Source organism: Podarcis gaigeae, assembly GCF_964106915.1.
Source record: "Podarcis gaigeae genome assembly, chromosome: 3".
NCBI classification, from domain to species: Eukaryota; Metazoa; Chordata; class Lepidosauria; order Squamata; family Lacertidae; genus Podarcis; species Podarcis gaigeae.
In genome coordinates this window covers 27,741,062-27,756,670 of record NC_139680.1, presented here as the reverse complement: position 1 = coordinate 27,756,670, position 15,609 = coordinate 27,741,062, and the positions used below count along the sequence as shown (strand labels likewise).

The window sequence follows — 15,609 nt, the reverse complement described above, 5'->3', positions numbered from 1 at the left end:
AGCCAGTTACAAATCCACTGAGTGGTAGCATAGTCAAGACTGCATTTTACCAGCTTCTTTACAAGAATATCATGGGGCACCTTGTCAAATGCCTTGCTGAAATCAAGGTAGGCTACATCCACTGCGTTCCCTTCATCTACCAGGCTTGTAATTCTGTCAAAAAAACGAGATCAGGTTAGTCTGACATGACTTATTTTTCAGAAATCCATGCTGACTATTGGTGATCACAGCATTCCTTTCTAGGTGCTCACAGACTGTTTGCTTAATGATCTGCTCCAGAATCTTCCCTGGTATTGATGTCAGACTGACTAGTCATGATATTAGGAAGTTGGTAAAGAAGTGATTACAGAAATGTGATAAATACGTTAAAATAGTAGGAAAGTCAGAAAGAGTGACGGAAGGAAGTCGTTACTCGTTTGGAGTAGTGATGTAAGGTCGAGATATGTATGATAAAATGAAATGAAATATGGAAAACTCAATAAAAATCATGATTAAAACTAAAATAAGCATCATTAACCAACGCAGGGAAAGGCCGCTCCGTTCATAGTGTGCACGTTTGAGCTCTGTATTAGAAACGTCCCAGGCTTCTCTCCTAGCTTTTGGGGGTCTTTGTGGGGTCCTCGTTTCCGTTTCCCTGTACCCGCGAATGTGAGCTGATGAAAGCTTCCAAAACATATCTGCGAAAGTGCCGTGGTTTTCGTTACGAGACCAATGCGGCTGTCCCTTCATTATTATTATTATTATTATTATTATTATTATTATTAGCCCTCTGGCTGCGTCGCCCCAGCAATCGAGAATGCCCAGGGGAAGGGTCGGCTTCACTTTCCCTTCGCGTCAGTTTCCATTTCGTTTTCTGGATCCGATTCTTGCTCCGCTTGGCAAAGAAGCGCCTGCACACACCCGCCCCCTTTCCTCAGCTCCCGCCTAATCAGGACTTGCAAAACGCTCCCTGCCAAAGTTCAGGTTCGTTTCTCCCTCTGCAGGAGCGGCTGGTGATGAAGCGAACCTGCTTTTAAAAAGAAGCCCAATGAAAAGTTGCAGAAAGCAGCTCGTCCCCCCGGAGCAAAGGCACTATAGAGAGAGAGCGCATGCGCCGCCTGTCGGAAACCGCCCCCACTCCTCCTCGGTCACTTTCGCGTGCCTGCCTGTTGCGCGCCCCGCTCGGTAAGTTTCGATTCTCTGCGGCGAAGCGATGCTGCGACGGGGCGCACTCGCTCTGCTGGTGCCGCTCAGACGCCGCTCCGCCATGGCGACGCCTCCCGATCGCCGCTTCGTGGTGGAACTCGCGAGCTCGGAGCTGGTCCATTTCTACCTAAGCAACGACGACGACAGCAACAACCACCGTGCGCCTCCCCGGTGCTTCCTGCCCCGTCCGGGGAGATGCTACTCCTTCTGCCTCCCGGCGGCGGGGAGCCCCCGGGAGCGAGTCTGGGCTGCCCGGCTGCACCGGCTTCTGCAGCGGAGGCTGAGCCAGGAGCAGCCCTTCGGGCCCGGGAGCGCAGCGCTGCCGCTCCTCTCCTACAGCGCCAGCCGCGAGGCTGCGCTGGAAAGAGGCTTCCTGGTGCAGGATGAGCGGCGGGCGCCCGAGACCGAGCGCTCCCTGGAAGAGCTGCTTAGCCACCTGCTGCCGGCGCGCGTCCACCTCGCGGTATACGAGGTGCTGGAAGGCGGCGAGGTGCGCTGCGCACTGTGGCGCCTTGACGGGGCGGTGCAGGGCAGGCAGCTGGTGCGCAGGGCGCGCGCGGTCGCCGAGGAGGAGCCGGCGCTGCATCCTGCCTGCGCGCACCTCCTGGACGACGCCGTGTTCCGCTCTCGGGGAGCTGCCCGGAGGGTCCTGGAGGAGGTGTGTGTTGCTTCTCATGTGCATCTCTTGCTTGTTGTTGTTGTTTAGTCGTTTAGTTGTGTCCGACTCTTCGTGACCCCATGGACCAGAGCACGCCAGGCACCCCTGTCTTCCACTGCCTCCCGCAGTTTGGTCAAACTCATACTGGTAGCTAAGAGAACACTGAACAACCATCTCGTCCTCTGTCGTCCCCTTCTCCTTGTGCCCTCCATCTTTCCCAACATCAGGGTCTTCTCTTCTCATGAGGTGGCCAAAGTATTGGAGCCTTAGCTTCAGGATCTGTCCTTCCAGTGTCCACTCAGGGCTGATTTCCTTAAGAATGGATAGGTGTGATCTGCTTGCAGTCCATGGGACCCTCAAGAGTCTCCTCCAGCACCATAATTCAAAAGCATCAATTCTTTTGTGATCAGCCTTCTTTATGGTCTCTTGCTTAGGCGAAGTAACTCCCAGTATTGGCAGAATGGGCAGCCTTCAGGTGCTCACCATCAAGCTGTTACAATAAACGCCACATTTTTAACAACAACAAAAAAGAGGTTCCTGCTGTTTTCCCCCCAGAGAGGGGCACAAGACAGCTTACAGCTAAAAACAGCTTAAAAGTGTAAAAAGAAACCAATCATTTTTTTAAAAAATAATGAATTAATAGAATTGAATCCCCCTCTCTTTATCTATCGAAAACATACAATCACAACAAAAGCAGCATGGCACCACCTCCCTTGTTAAAAGCAGTCAGTTCCAAATGTTGGAACAAGGTCTTCTTCACCTGCTGGAAAAGTATAGAATCAAAGAGGCACCCTGGGGGTCATCTAGTCCAACCCCTGCAATGGAGGAATACTTTTGCCCAACATGAGGCTCGAACCCACAACCCTGAGATTATTAAGAGTCTCATGCTTTACTGAGGGAGCTATCCAGCAGCTGCTATAGTAGCATTTTTTCCTCCCTATCTGTTACCTTGAATGAGCAAATGAATCTTTCTCCGCAGTGTCCCTGTTTCAGGGAATTCAAACATATCTTGGCCTCCCAGCAAGGGGACTGGGCAGGCTGTCATTGGGGCATTTCAAAGAACTCCAGGAAACAAATGCTACCTCTCAGAATTCTCGCAAGGCTTTTGTGACAACCCTTTAAATGTTCCCCCATAGGCATTGCTGAGGTTTCAGTCCCTGAGTTATTGATAAGCAACTGCTTCTTTAGTAAATACATGCTTTCCTTACAGTGCACTTCTCTCATTCCTGAGGCCAAAGCAGTCCTTGATCTGGTGGATCAGTGCCCTCAGCATCCAAAGAAGGGCGATTTTCCGGTGATAGTTATCGAGGGTCTGGATGCAACAGGTAAGAGTTTATGGCAAAATTCAAAAGGCGTGAATAAACCTGTGAGCTCTGCAACAGAATGTTGCAGTGAGAAGGGATTCAGGGCTTCAGCTGCTTCACCCAGGTCTCTGTCCATCCCCAACAGTCAACTTTCAGTGGCCACTGAGCACATTTGGTCTTCGTTGGACGGTTCTTGGGGCTCCCCCTTGATAGGGCTGCTTCAAGAAAGTTGGGTCTCTCTGGTGATGATGCTAAAACCTGCAGTCCTATTCACACACTCAGGGTGGCCCTAACTAGTCAGGCGTGGGAGAAGAGCAGCCAGAGCACAGGCCACAAAACATGTCTCGAGGGTGAAGGAAGGAATCACAGTAGGATGGAAGACAACTGATGTCTTCATCTCACCAAAAGAACCATCAATGTCAGGAAGGAGGGGAAAACAGGCCGTTAAATTCACTCAGGCACATTTACATTGTTCCTCCTCCATGAGAAGTTCTGGAGGGTGGGCCTTTTCTGCGGTGGTTACCCATCTGTAGAGGTAAAAAGGTAAAGGTCAAAGATCCCTGGACGGTTAAGTGCAGTCAAAGGCGACTGTGGGGTTGTGGCGCTCATCTCACTTTCAGGCTGAGGGAGCCGGTGTTCGTCCACAGAGAGCTTTCTTGGTCATGACTAAACTGCTTCTGGCGCAACGGAACACTGCAACGGAACACCGTGACGAGTGCTAGAGTGCATGGAAACACTGTTTACCTTCCAGCTGCAGTGGTACCTATTTATCTACTTACACTGGTGTGCTTTCAAACTGCTAGGTTGGCAGAAGCTGGGACAGAGCAACAGGAGCTCACTCCATTGCAGGGATTCGAACCACTGACCTTTTGATCAGCAAGAGGCTCAGTGGTTTAGACCACAGCACCACCAGTGTCCCTTCACTATCTGTAGAATGCTTTCCCCAGGGAAGCTCACCTGGCATCTTCTTACATATTCTTAGGCACCAGGCAATAATGTTTCTCTCCAACCAGGCATTCTGTGGCTATTTAAATGTGTGGGAGGGGACTTATTGGTTGGTTTTGTTTTATTATGTATTTTGTGTTCCTATTTTGTATTTTTCTGTTGTGAACCACCCTGGAATCTTTGGATGAAGGGCAGTATACAAATTTAATCAATCAAGCAATTAAATGATGATGATGATAATAATAATAATAATAATAATAATAATAATAATAATAATACATTACATCCTGTAATTTCTGGCTGAACAGTATGCATTTTTTTAAGTACTTATGCAGATGCTACAAAATTCAAGAGGCTTTCAGAGGATGCTTTTGTCTCTGTTGAACTTCTTAGATCAACTCTTGCACTGTGCCGTGAATAAAGGACATGCTCTTCCTTGTGTCATATATAGGCAAAACAACATTGACGCAAGCTGTGAAGGATTCGCTGAATGCTGTTCTCTTGAGATCTCCTCCGCCTAGCGTCAGCCAGTGGAGAAAGATATTTGATGATGAACCAACGCTCATACGGAGGGCATTTTATGCTCTGACCAACTACATCCTTGCTTCCGAAATAGCGAAAGCATCGTCTAAGTCACCCGTGATCGTAGACAGGTTGGTAAAAACATTGCACATTATCAAAAAGAACTTAGGAGCCCTTTTCCTGTCTGTATATACTGTATTTTTCACTCTGTAAGATGGACCAGACGTCTTATGGAGTGAAAAATACAGTAATTACATTACCTGTTTCCTGTATGAGGCCACTATTGGCATTACTTTTGCCCTACTTGCCATTGTTCTGCTTTAGAGTCTTAGAAACCAAAAGCATGTATAATATAACCAGCCAATCACCCCTTGTTTTGATTGGCTGGATCTTACTCTTACCTGAAGTTAACAGGCCTGAATCCAGAGAACTTGTTGCTTGTACTCAAGGAAGATTGAACGTGTGTTTGTCCAACAGCAGCTACCCTTTCCAGGATTCTCTGGAGGAAGCCATGACTGTCAAAGTGGTATAGACGTATTTTAAATGCACATAGCATAGATGTGACCAGTGTCACCATCCCTTAAACCAGGGGTGGCCAACTTCTGAGAGACTGCAATCTACTTTCCAAATTAAAATCTGAACAATGATCTACCTTTGCTTTTTGGGGTTCAGGGCAAAGTTGTTGACCTTTTTTTAAGGGAGGATGAAAGCCCCATTTCTTAGGATGGAAGTTCCATTTTTTTTGGGGGGGGGGTTAAAGGCAAGGGTCTAAGGAAAAAGCCTGCTCACAATAATACCGCTTTTAATGAAAACAACCACAGGAAGAAAACTCCATCTTCCCTTCCACTGATCAGACAACAATGGAGGGCAGGGCGAGGAGGCAGGGCAGGAGTCAGTTTCAACGCCTTTGAGGAAAGGGAGCCACAGATCGACCTGCAATCTACCAAAACCTCGCAGGGATCTACCAGTAGATCGCGATCGACTTGTTGGACATCCCTGCAGGCTTAAACTAACCTACCTCACACATGGTTCTTGTGAGGCTAGCCCTTCATATAAACTGCTTTAAATGCCTCTTGAGAAGATATGGCGTCCAAAATGAGCATGAAGGCCACATAACGGATTTTAGTTAGATGCAGTTGCCTATTTTTGCACAGCTCATTCTATGTACCTAGTATTGAATTTTCTTGAAACCTTCAAATGCCTCGTGTTTCACTCACACCCGTGATTTGATAGGTATTGGCACAGCACTGCCGCGTATGCAGTTGCCACCGAAATAAGTGGGAAAGTGCAGAATCTCCCTCCTCTACATCATGAAGTATACCACTGGCCCGAAGACCTCCTAAAACCAGATGTTGTTCTACTGCTAACTGTTAGTCCTGAGGAAAGAATCCGGAGACTGAAGGGACGAGGGATGGAGAAAACAGAGGAGGAGACTGAGCTAGAAGCTAATATTTGTTTCCGTCAAAAGTATGTATTAAACCCATAATATTGTTGTAAGCTTGGCCAGAGAATTGGAGCGGAAGAACTCAAGGGCCCCTTTCAACTCTTGATTCTATGATTGTAAGGTACTGCTAAAATGGACAGACCAGTCAGTCAGCTCTATCCCGGCATATTGCTTTGTTAGGTCAACAACCTGATGATGTGTTGCCTGGGAACCAAGATGGCTGAAAAAGGTTTAGGTGTTGGTTATGGAGAAATGTCTGTATAGAGAAAGCAGAGCTGTCAGAGGGGAGCCATACCCTGTGCAGAGAAGGCAAAAGAGAAGAATTGAGCTGGACATTTTTTTAAAGAGTTGTTTTAACTGTGGCTCTCCAGAAGTTGTTGGGCTGCAATTCCCTTCAGCCCCAGCCAGTGCGGCAAATATTCAGGGATGATGAGAGTTGTAGTCCAACAACATCTGGAGGTCATAGGTTCCCACTTCATGGCTTACACCAGAGGTCAGCAAGCTTTTTCAGTAGGGGGCCGATCCACTGTCCCTCAGACCTTGTGGAGGGGCAGACTATATCTTTTTTGGGGGGGAATGAATGAATTCCTATGCCCCACAAATAACCCAGAGATGCATTCTAAATAAAAAGCACACATTCTACTCATGTAAAAACACCAGGCAGGCCTCACAAATAACCCAGAGATGCATTCTAAATAAAAGGACACATTCTACTCATCAGGGGTGCCGACTTATAAAAAAGATTGGGGGGTCCTGCCCCGGGAAGTTTTCTAAATTTTAGATGAAAATTAGTGAGTTTTAAAGTTTTTTAAAAGTATTTTAGAGTCATATGATCAACATTAGAACCCCGAAAACTCGACTCTCTATAACTCCACACTCCGGGAAACTCGACAAGCCTGAAACACTTTTTGGCTTTGAAAAAAGAAACAAAACATAAACACGCACGGTATTTTCGTAAAAAGCTAATTTAATTTACAGTAACAATTATGCTTATAGACTATTACAGAGCAGTGAATATATAGCTCTGAAAAGACTGAAATGATATTTAAATAAATCCTAAACTATCATTAAAAGAATAAAACATAAAATATTGCTGTCGCACAGTAATAGCACTTTGATTAATAAGTGAACTAGCTAATTTAAGCTTACTTTGAATAAGGCTGAGGGTTCATTAAATAAAAATAATATCTCAAAGTTAATGCTTTAATACAGTTAATAAAGTTAATACAGTATGCCTAATACTGTATGTAAATACTGTAATACTGTATGTAAATAACGAGCTTTAATTGGGTCTTACACCCTAAAAATATTTGAAAATAACTAATACAGTACTATAGTAATATAGAAATACAGTACTAAACTAGTACTAATATTTCGAAACTGAAAATTTAACATTCTGTATGTATTTAATTCTCTATTTTATAAAGATTTTTAATATCTGACAGTGAGTTTGGAATAGCCCAATGCAAAAATCCTGAGGATCCATGTGGATCCGTGCTTTGTAACCACGTTTTTGCACCACTGTGACCCTAGGCAACAGTGGGTGCGTGATTTTTTTGGTGCAAGATGTAGCCATGGGCATGCTATGTGATCTGATGGTGAATTTGGGGTGACCCAATGCAGAAATCCTGAGGATCCATGTGGATCCATGCTTTGTAACCACGTTTTTGCACCATTGTGGCCCCAGGCCACAGTGGGTGCGTGGTTTTTTTGGTGCAGGCTGTAGCCATGGACATGCTATGTGATCTGATGGTGAATTTGGGGTGACCCAATGCAGAAATCCTGAGGATCCATGTGGATCTGTGCTTTGTAACCACGTTTTTGCACCATTGTGGCCCCAGGCCACAGTGGGTGCGTGATTTTTTTGGTGCAGGCTGTAGCCATGGACATGCTATGTGATCTGATGGTGAATTTGGGGTGACCCAATGCAAAAATCCTGAGGATCCATGTGGATCCGTGCTTTGTAACCACGTTTTTGCACCATTGTGGCCCCAGGCCACAGTGGGTGCGTGATTTTTTTGGTGCAGGCTGTAGCCATGGACATGCTATGTTATCTGATGGTGAATTTGGGGTGACCCAGTGCAAAAATCCTGTGGATCCGTGCTTTGTCACCACGTTTTAAATGGGGAGGGAAGGAAAAACACAGAAGGGACAAGAAGCACAAGAGGGGTGTGCAGAGAAGCAGCTGGCTAAGAATGCTGGGGAGGAGTTTAACGGGGTGGGGGGGAGGAAAGGAAGGCAAAAGTCCCCCCCCCCAAGCCAGCCCTCTCTCTCTCTCTCTCCCACCTGCGAGTCCCTAGAGCACGGAGAGGAGGAGGTGGTGGGCTGGAGCCTGCACCCAGTGTGACTAGGAAAGAATTAGAAGGAAGGACTCGATCCCTTCCTTAACCCTCTGCTTGCCAGGAGGGCAGGGCATTCCCTGCTCTTTGTTGAGTTTGAGCAAATGCAGCAACAGAAGCGGGTGGGCAGTAAGACCCAGAGGCAGAATGCAGGAAAGCAGCAGCTTCCGCCTTCCCTCCGCCGGACGCCCGATCTTATTTTTGCCTGATTTTTGCCTATTTTTGCTCCGGCGAGTCAGCTCCAGGGACCACACATTCGCTCAATAACATGCACAGACATTTCCCCTTACTTTTTAGGAGAAAAAATCTGCATGTTATAGAGCGAAATTTACGGTAATAATTTTCTTAAATTATTGGGGGGGCTGAGCCCCCCCAAACGAATTTTTGAGGGGGCTCGGGCCCCCTCAGGCCCCATGGAGTCGGCGCCTATGCTACTCATATAAAAACACGCTGATTCCCAGACCATCTGTGGACCAGATTTAGAAGGCAATTGGGCCGGATCTGGCCCCCGGGCCTTAGGTTGCCTACCCATGGCTTACACCATGTGGCATTTTTAAAGACTTGGATAAGGCCACCTGCTCCGGGTGAGATAGCCTGGAGAAGGAGGCAGGCAGGCACTTGTTCCTGAACCAGATCACTTGACCCCTTCACCAACACAGCAGTGACACCCCCTACCCATTTTCTGAGCTGTTTTTCATCCTGCTCCCCTCTTCTCTCCACCCTGCCATGCTGTCCCTTAGTTCTCCTTAGGAATCCATTTCTTTCAATGTTTTAATCATGGCTGTACTTCAGATGTGTCGTGAAGTCTTGACTCCAGTTGGAAAGTGGGATATGCATCTAAAACAGCTCAATTAAGGCTACAATCCTAAACAAACTTTCTAGTGTGAAAGGCCTGTTCAGCTTGGTGTGATTCATGTTGGGTAAACACAGGTGGGGTGGTTCCATGGAGCCACCCATTTGATATCAACACTGTTGCTGGGATGGTGTGAGTGTGGCACGGTGAGGTTGGAGCTGAAGAAGCACAGCGGAAGAGCCAATCAGGCATTTCTGCTGGTGCACTTACATGGTTCCGACAGTGCCACCACCCTGGGAGGATAGTGCTATAAACAAATCAGTGGATAGCTGAAATCTGTTACAGGAGCAAATTCTAAATACATCGTCTTGGGAGTAAGTTCCTAAGGAGTGAACTGAGTAGCATTGCAATGGAAACATTGTGACTGACTTCTATGTGTGGGTTAAATTTGTACTCTTCCTTACTCTTTTCTGACAGAGTTGAAGAATCTTACAGAAGGATGGAGAATCCGACGTGTCAACCAGTTGACGCCAGTCCCTCTAGAGAAGAGGTTCTCAAAGCTGTTCTGCACCTGGTTAAAAACCAGTGTCATTTACCATAATTGGTTGAGAATTTAGTAGTGCCAGGCTGCTTTGGCATAAAAGGGGTTGCCCCCAAACTTCCCAGCAGATAAGTGTTGAGTAGGAGTGTTAACAACTTCGTTTTCTCAAAGAGTGAGAAGCATATTGGACTATATGGGACGGATGTTGTCGTGGGTTAGCCAAAAATCCTGTCAATTATAGTTTTCTGATGAGCACCAAGGATTTGTAACATAAATCTCTGTAGAACCAGAGGCAAATCAGGGGTATCTGTTTTTTGGGGAGGGATTTGTTGCCCTGCCTCTTGTTTTCACCTGTATTTTAAATTGGTTTCTTTTATTTTATTTTATTTCCCCCTATTATGTTTTTACTGTGATATTATTGGTGTTAGCCACCCTGAGCCTGGCTCTGGCTGGGGAGGGCAGGATATAAATAAAAATTATTATTATTATTATTATTATTATTATTATTATTATTATTATTATTATTATTTCCCCAGTTTTTCAGGGGACTACAAGGTAAGAGTGAGGGCAATGCTTCTTGCTCTTGCTCTGACTTGGCTTTGTGACAATATCACATGGCCAAACCTGATGGGTTACTTAATTTAGCGAACTCATTATGCTGCCTACATGATTCCTCTTTCACTAGCCCATTTAATAAAAAAAAAATGGAGCTGGAACTGTGAGTTAGGGAAGACAGCAGTTCTGAAAAGTTGCAAAGTGGTACACCAAAAAGATAAAAAGGTGGTGATCATGAATTCTACACACACACACACCCTTCCGCTTGGAAAATGTTCACAGGCAGCAATTTGGCACGATTCTAATTCCCAACTCTCACCAAACTTCAGTGACAATTCTTTGCAGGGAGGCTATGGCAATTAAGCCATTATAACACTAATGCGCTTTTGTAGAGTCAGTCTGCCCAGTGAGTCATAGTCCAAAACAACGTAAAATGATGTCCTGAGAGCTGATTACTCTGATAATTAGAGATATGATTCTGCCCTGGGGGCAGCACGGAATGGTGGATGTGCAAGTCCTTTCGTGCCACACTGCTGCTTTTCTGTGGCTTACGAAGTAACTCACACCGCTCAACTTCATTTTTCCTTCCTTCCCTTTTTTTTTTGCCACACTCAAGTGGCAGCAAAGAGAGGTGCAGCTCACTGTTTTAAAAAAAAGAAATTGGGGAAACAGGAGTTTTTATGCGTAGCCCGCTGGGCTGGATTTTGACTTCAGCAAAAGATCGTAAGGGATATTGTTTAGATCTAAACTTTTAGTTTTGGCCTATATTACCAGTGATCCTTGGGAGTGGCTGATATCTGAACTATTGCAGAAGAAGAAGATTCATGTCTCTTCAAGCAAGCTCTATGAAGGAAAGTAATCCAAAACTTTGACTTGTAGTGGGTAGAGCCGAAGGGTCTCTACTTTTCACTTAAATGAGCCAGTTTACTCTCCCACTTCTCGTGTTTTAATCAGCTGAATTTGTCACTGTCCTGCATTTTAACAGGAGAAGTAATGTATCTTGCACGGATTAAAAATGTCATTTCTCTTGCAAAACTTTGGCTGTGCACCTGTTGTCTGTGTGGTTATGCGTGTGCATATAAAATAAACCAGACTAATCATTCAGGGCAACAACATGATAACCTAAAAAGAACTCTGTAGTTGCCATCATGACTTTTAGTAGTCATTAATAGATGCTTGAAGATGCATTTCCACGAAGAGGGATGTTCATATTTCAAATTGCTTGGTGCTATAAATTGAAAGATAGCCTCAAAATGTTAAACAGCGGATTTTTGTGATTTTAATGCATATTTCAATTCACTAAAATTGAAGAGAAAAAAATAAGATTAATACTCTAAGGAGGTTTTTTTCCACTTATCACTTCCCTCTGTGGCCGCCTATCCTTGTGCTGTGGCCCCCCATTTATGCATTTTCACCTGTGGCCCCTTGGAATATCCTGGGGCCCACCAGGGGGCCTTTTGGCTAAAGCATCACTAACTTGTGCATCTAGAGCAGGGGTCAGCAAGCCTTTTCAGCAGGGGGCCGGTTCACTGTCCCTCAGACCTTGCGGGGGACCAGACTATATTTTAGAAAAAAAAATAATGAACAAATTCCTATGCCCCACAAACAACCCAGAGATGCATTTTAAATAAAGAGCACACATTCTACTCATGTAAAAACACCAGGCAGGCCCCCAAAATAACCCAGAGATGCATTTTAAATAAAAATACACATTCTTCTCATGTAAAAACACGCTGATTCCCGGACCATCCACCGGCAGGATTTAGAAGGTGATTGGGCCGGATCCGGCCCCCAGGCCTTAGTTTGCCTACCCATGATCTAGAGCTAACATGATATTTTACTTGATCAAAATCCCATTAACATAGTTCTGCGTCGCCTTCTCAACCAATATTTACAATGGCTCTTTTTAATCCAAAGGACCTGGTTGTGGTCTATGGAAATTACAGTGGTACCTTGGGTTACATACTCTTCAGGTTACAGACACTTCAGGTTACAGACTCCGCCAACCCAGAAATAGTACCTTGGGTTAAGAATTTTGCTTCAGGATGAGAACAGAAATTGCAGAGCGGCGGCAGCGGGAGGCCCCATTAGCTAAAGTGGTTAAGAACAGTTTCAGGCTAAGAACTGTGCTCCAGAACGAATTAAGTTCTTAACCTGAGGTACCACTGTAGTTTCTTTGCTGTGTACCGTACTTGCCTTTTAAAATTGGCAAACAGTTTTGTTAGGGAGGGAATTTCATTTTGTTGTTGTTTTTAACTAGATGAGCAGATATTGCCACTAGAGGGCAGAAAAGAGCTAGGCACAGCATGTCTCAAAAGTCAGGCAACAACAAATACCTTCTGTCAAGGCAATCATTTCCAGCTTTGCAGGGATAGCGAGCAGAGATAAAGAGTGCTGAAACAGCAGAACGCATTACACTCAGTCTAGAGCTTCGGGCCATGCTGGAGCTCTCTGGTGGAGCTGCTGTTGATAGATCGTGGTCTGGCAGGATTTTGTGAATAAAGGGGGGGGGGGCTTCCCTGGGCGAAATGCTGTGTGACAGCCTTCGGCAACCTGGTGCCCTCCAGATTTTGCTGGCACCCATCGTTCCTGGCTGATGGGTGCTGGAATGACTTCATCTGAATGGCACCAGGATGATGAGAAAGGCTGTTTTGGCTTAAAAACACTTTGGCATTCCCGTTGAAAAGGTGCCTGCTGCAAGTGATTATTATCCCCAACATGGAAACCTTTCTTTAGCATCTCAGTTTTGCTGCGGTTTCCATGTTCTGAAATGAAAACGTTTCATATGTGTTTCCAAAGCTGGCAAAATTGTTAAATCGTGTGAAAACTAGAAAGTAGCACTTTTGGAAGGCCAACATATCTCTTGACCCCCTTCTTTTGCTCTTGTTCAAAGGCATTTTGCTAATTAGGAGTTGCTGAAATGGACGACCCATCCAAGAAAACCAGTATCGGCAACATAAAACACAGACTATTGTTGTAAACAAAATCTGCCCTTCTTCCCTTATGGGGTATCCAAAAGCCTGTATAGAGTCCTTAAGTGGGTTCCCTATCGGTAGGAGAAAATAACAGAGGCCAACCAGAGAATATTGAGAAGCAAAGCAGCTAGTAAGCCTGATCTTTATTAAAGCAGTTGCAACAGGATACTTCCCTCACACACAGGAGGACGGAGGAGGACCCAGAAAAAAGGTGTGCCTGCCCATATATAGACATTTTAAATTCCCTGCCCTGGAGCTCAAGACCACCCCTCCATACATCAAACATACATCACAGAAGGGGTGTAACCCAAGACCAACCCCCACAAACATCATACCTACTTCACAGAAAAGGCGGTCTACAACAGAAATTTGAATGTTGTTGTTTTTCCTGTCTGCCAGGTTATCTGATAATGCCTTATCTGATTGCCCTTCCTGGTAGTCTGCCCATTCCTTTGAGATGTTGATTACCCAATGCCCATAGCTGCCAACTTCCCCCCTTTTTAAAGGGAAATTCCCTTATTCCAAATAGGATTCCTTGCAAGAAAAGGGGAAAGTTGACAGCTATGCTAATTCCTGAGACAATGGGAAGGTTCCCTCACGCCCTCCCTCCTTGCAGAGAAAACATTTGGTCAGTTTGGGAGTCAAAATGGTTTCAGGGAGGTCTTCCTGTGCTGCTCCAGACATGTGGTCCACATATCTATGTACGTGCTTGGTTGGTACATTTATAAACATATATGTATAAGACCTTATTTTTTTATTGCACTATAAAGGAAGGCAGCAAAACTGTTGTCTACTGATATTGACCTTAATGGAGGTGACTTTAACAGGACTACTCTAAAGTAAATGGGATAAAGAGTACAAGCAGTGAGGTGGTGCTCACATGGGTGTAGTTGGGATTGATTTTAGCGGTGCAGGCTTTATGTTAGGGGAGGCAGAACCAAGTTGTCTGTGATGCAATTGGTCAGTTAGTTAAGTATTTTTATTTATTTACTTGATGGGGGGGGGGGAGGCAGCTGGCTACACCCATGGTTGCATTTTCTTCGGCACTTTGATTGAACAGCAGTTCTTCCCATTTTACCAGACTTGTGTGTTTGCATATATCAGGGGTGTACATTGGCTGTGAATGGGATGTCAAGGAACAAAGCAAATAGAGGTGCTTTGAGGGTACCCTTCCCCTAAGTTGAAGGGAGACATCAGTAGCTCCTCTCTCCTGAGTTAGATTTTTTAAGAGTTGTTTTTTAAATCCTGTGTTGATCTGCTTTACCACACATGCATACGCGTGCGCACACACACACACACACACACCACAGCTTTTCAGAACTCTGCAGGCGGTGATCTGATTGAGAAAGCCTCACATAATAAGACTTATTAGAGATCCCTGCCATAAGGGATGTGGAAGAAAGTGAATCCATTTTACTTCCCTCACAAAAACGCCCCTGGACCTATTTGTCTGCAATTTCCCAAGCTTCATCCATTCTAGAGCAGGAGTCAGCAGACTTTTTCAGCAGGGGGCTGGTTCACTGTCCCTCAGACCTGGGGGGGGGGGGAGGACAATATTTCGAAAAAAAGAAAAAAGAACAAATTCCTATGCCCCACAAATAACCCAGAGATGCATTTTAAATAAAAGCACACATTCTACTCATGTAAAAACACGCTGATTCTGATTTAGAAGGCGATTGGGCCGGATCCAGCCCCCGGGCCTTAGTTTGCCTACCCATGTTCTAGAGGCTTAATCCACACACCCATGTGGGTAAAATGCATCTATTTTGGCAAAAAGAAAGAGAGAAAGCATACCAACATTTATTTATTTTTTAGATTCCCCATTGTAGTGAATCAGGGGACCCAGAGCTTCATTTTCTACACAGAGCATCTTGGGAGCTGATTACAGAGCAAAGCAGAGAGTGCACAGAACACCTCGGAAACAGGCTGGGATGTTTTTAAAGCGCCAAAATGCAAGGTGAAACTTGAACCCTGCACGTACCCCTGGTATGTACGCATAGCCTTTAAATTGTTGCGGAACGTGATGGTGCACTGATCATTATAGAATTGCCCATCTCATTAGCTCCTATGAGCAAAACCTCCACTTTCAGCTGCATTGCTCTTTAATTTTCAGAGTCTTCCTTAGCGGACCTGCTCTGCAACGTTGCCATTCTCAACCAGCGCTATTTCCGTTATCATTGCATCATTCAGCCTGGGGAAAATGTTGGTTCCTGGAACTCCGAAACCACGTACCAGTTGCATTTATCTGACACCACATTGTAGAGAGCCCTTCTGCACCTCTGATGTATTATATTTTAATAGGTTCGCTCATGCTGTTATAATTAAGGGTGTGTCAGACTTTCCATAAT

The 15,609-nt window shown here is 45.2% G+C and overlaps 1 protein-coding gene across 1 annotated transcript; it reads left to right on the top strand.

Moving 5' to 3' along the window:
• Positions 1 to 598: 598 nt before the first annotated feature.
• CMPK2 (cytidine/uridine monophosphate kinase 2) lies at positions 599 to 11,321 on the top strand. The gene is made up of 5 exons (XM_083730575.1): positions 599 to 1,843; positions 3,054 to 3,168; positions 4,544 to 4,745; positions 5,848 to 6,081; positions 9,668 to 11,321. Exons 1-5 carry the CDS (start codon positions 1,193 to 1,195, stop codon positions 9,789 to 9,791), a joined length of 1,326 nt encoding a protein of 441 aa, XP_083586701.1. The 5' UTR covers positions 599 to 1,192; the 3' UTR covers positions 9,792 to 11,321.
• Positions 11,322 to 15,609: the final 4,288 nt, after the last annotated feature.

What these genes read in the sequence shown, in the direction of transcription:
- CMPK2 (XM_083730575.1), top strand. Translation starts at nt 1,193, where the DNA reads ATGCTGCGACGGGGCGCACTCGCTCTGCTGGTGCCGCTCAGACGCCGC. An exon ending in CGAGGGTCTGGATGCAACAG is followed by an intron (nt 3,169 to 4,543) that starts GTAAGAGTTTAT and finishes TGTCATATATAG; the next exon opens with GCAAAACAACATTGACGCAA. An exon ending in AATATTTGTTTCCGTCAAAA is followed by an intron (nt 6,082 to 9,667) that starts GTATGTATTAAA and finishes CTTTTCTGACAG; the next exon opens with AGTTGAAGAATCTTACAGAA.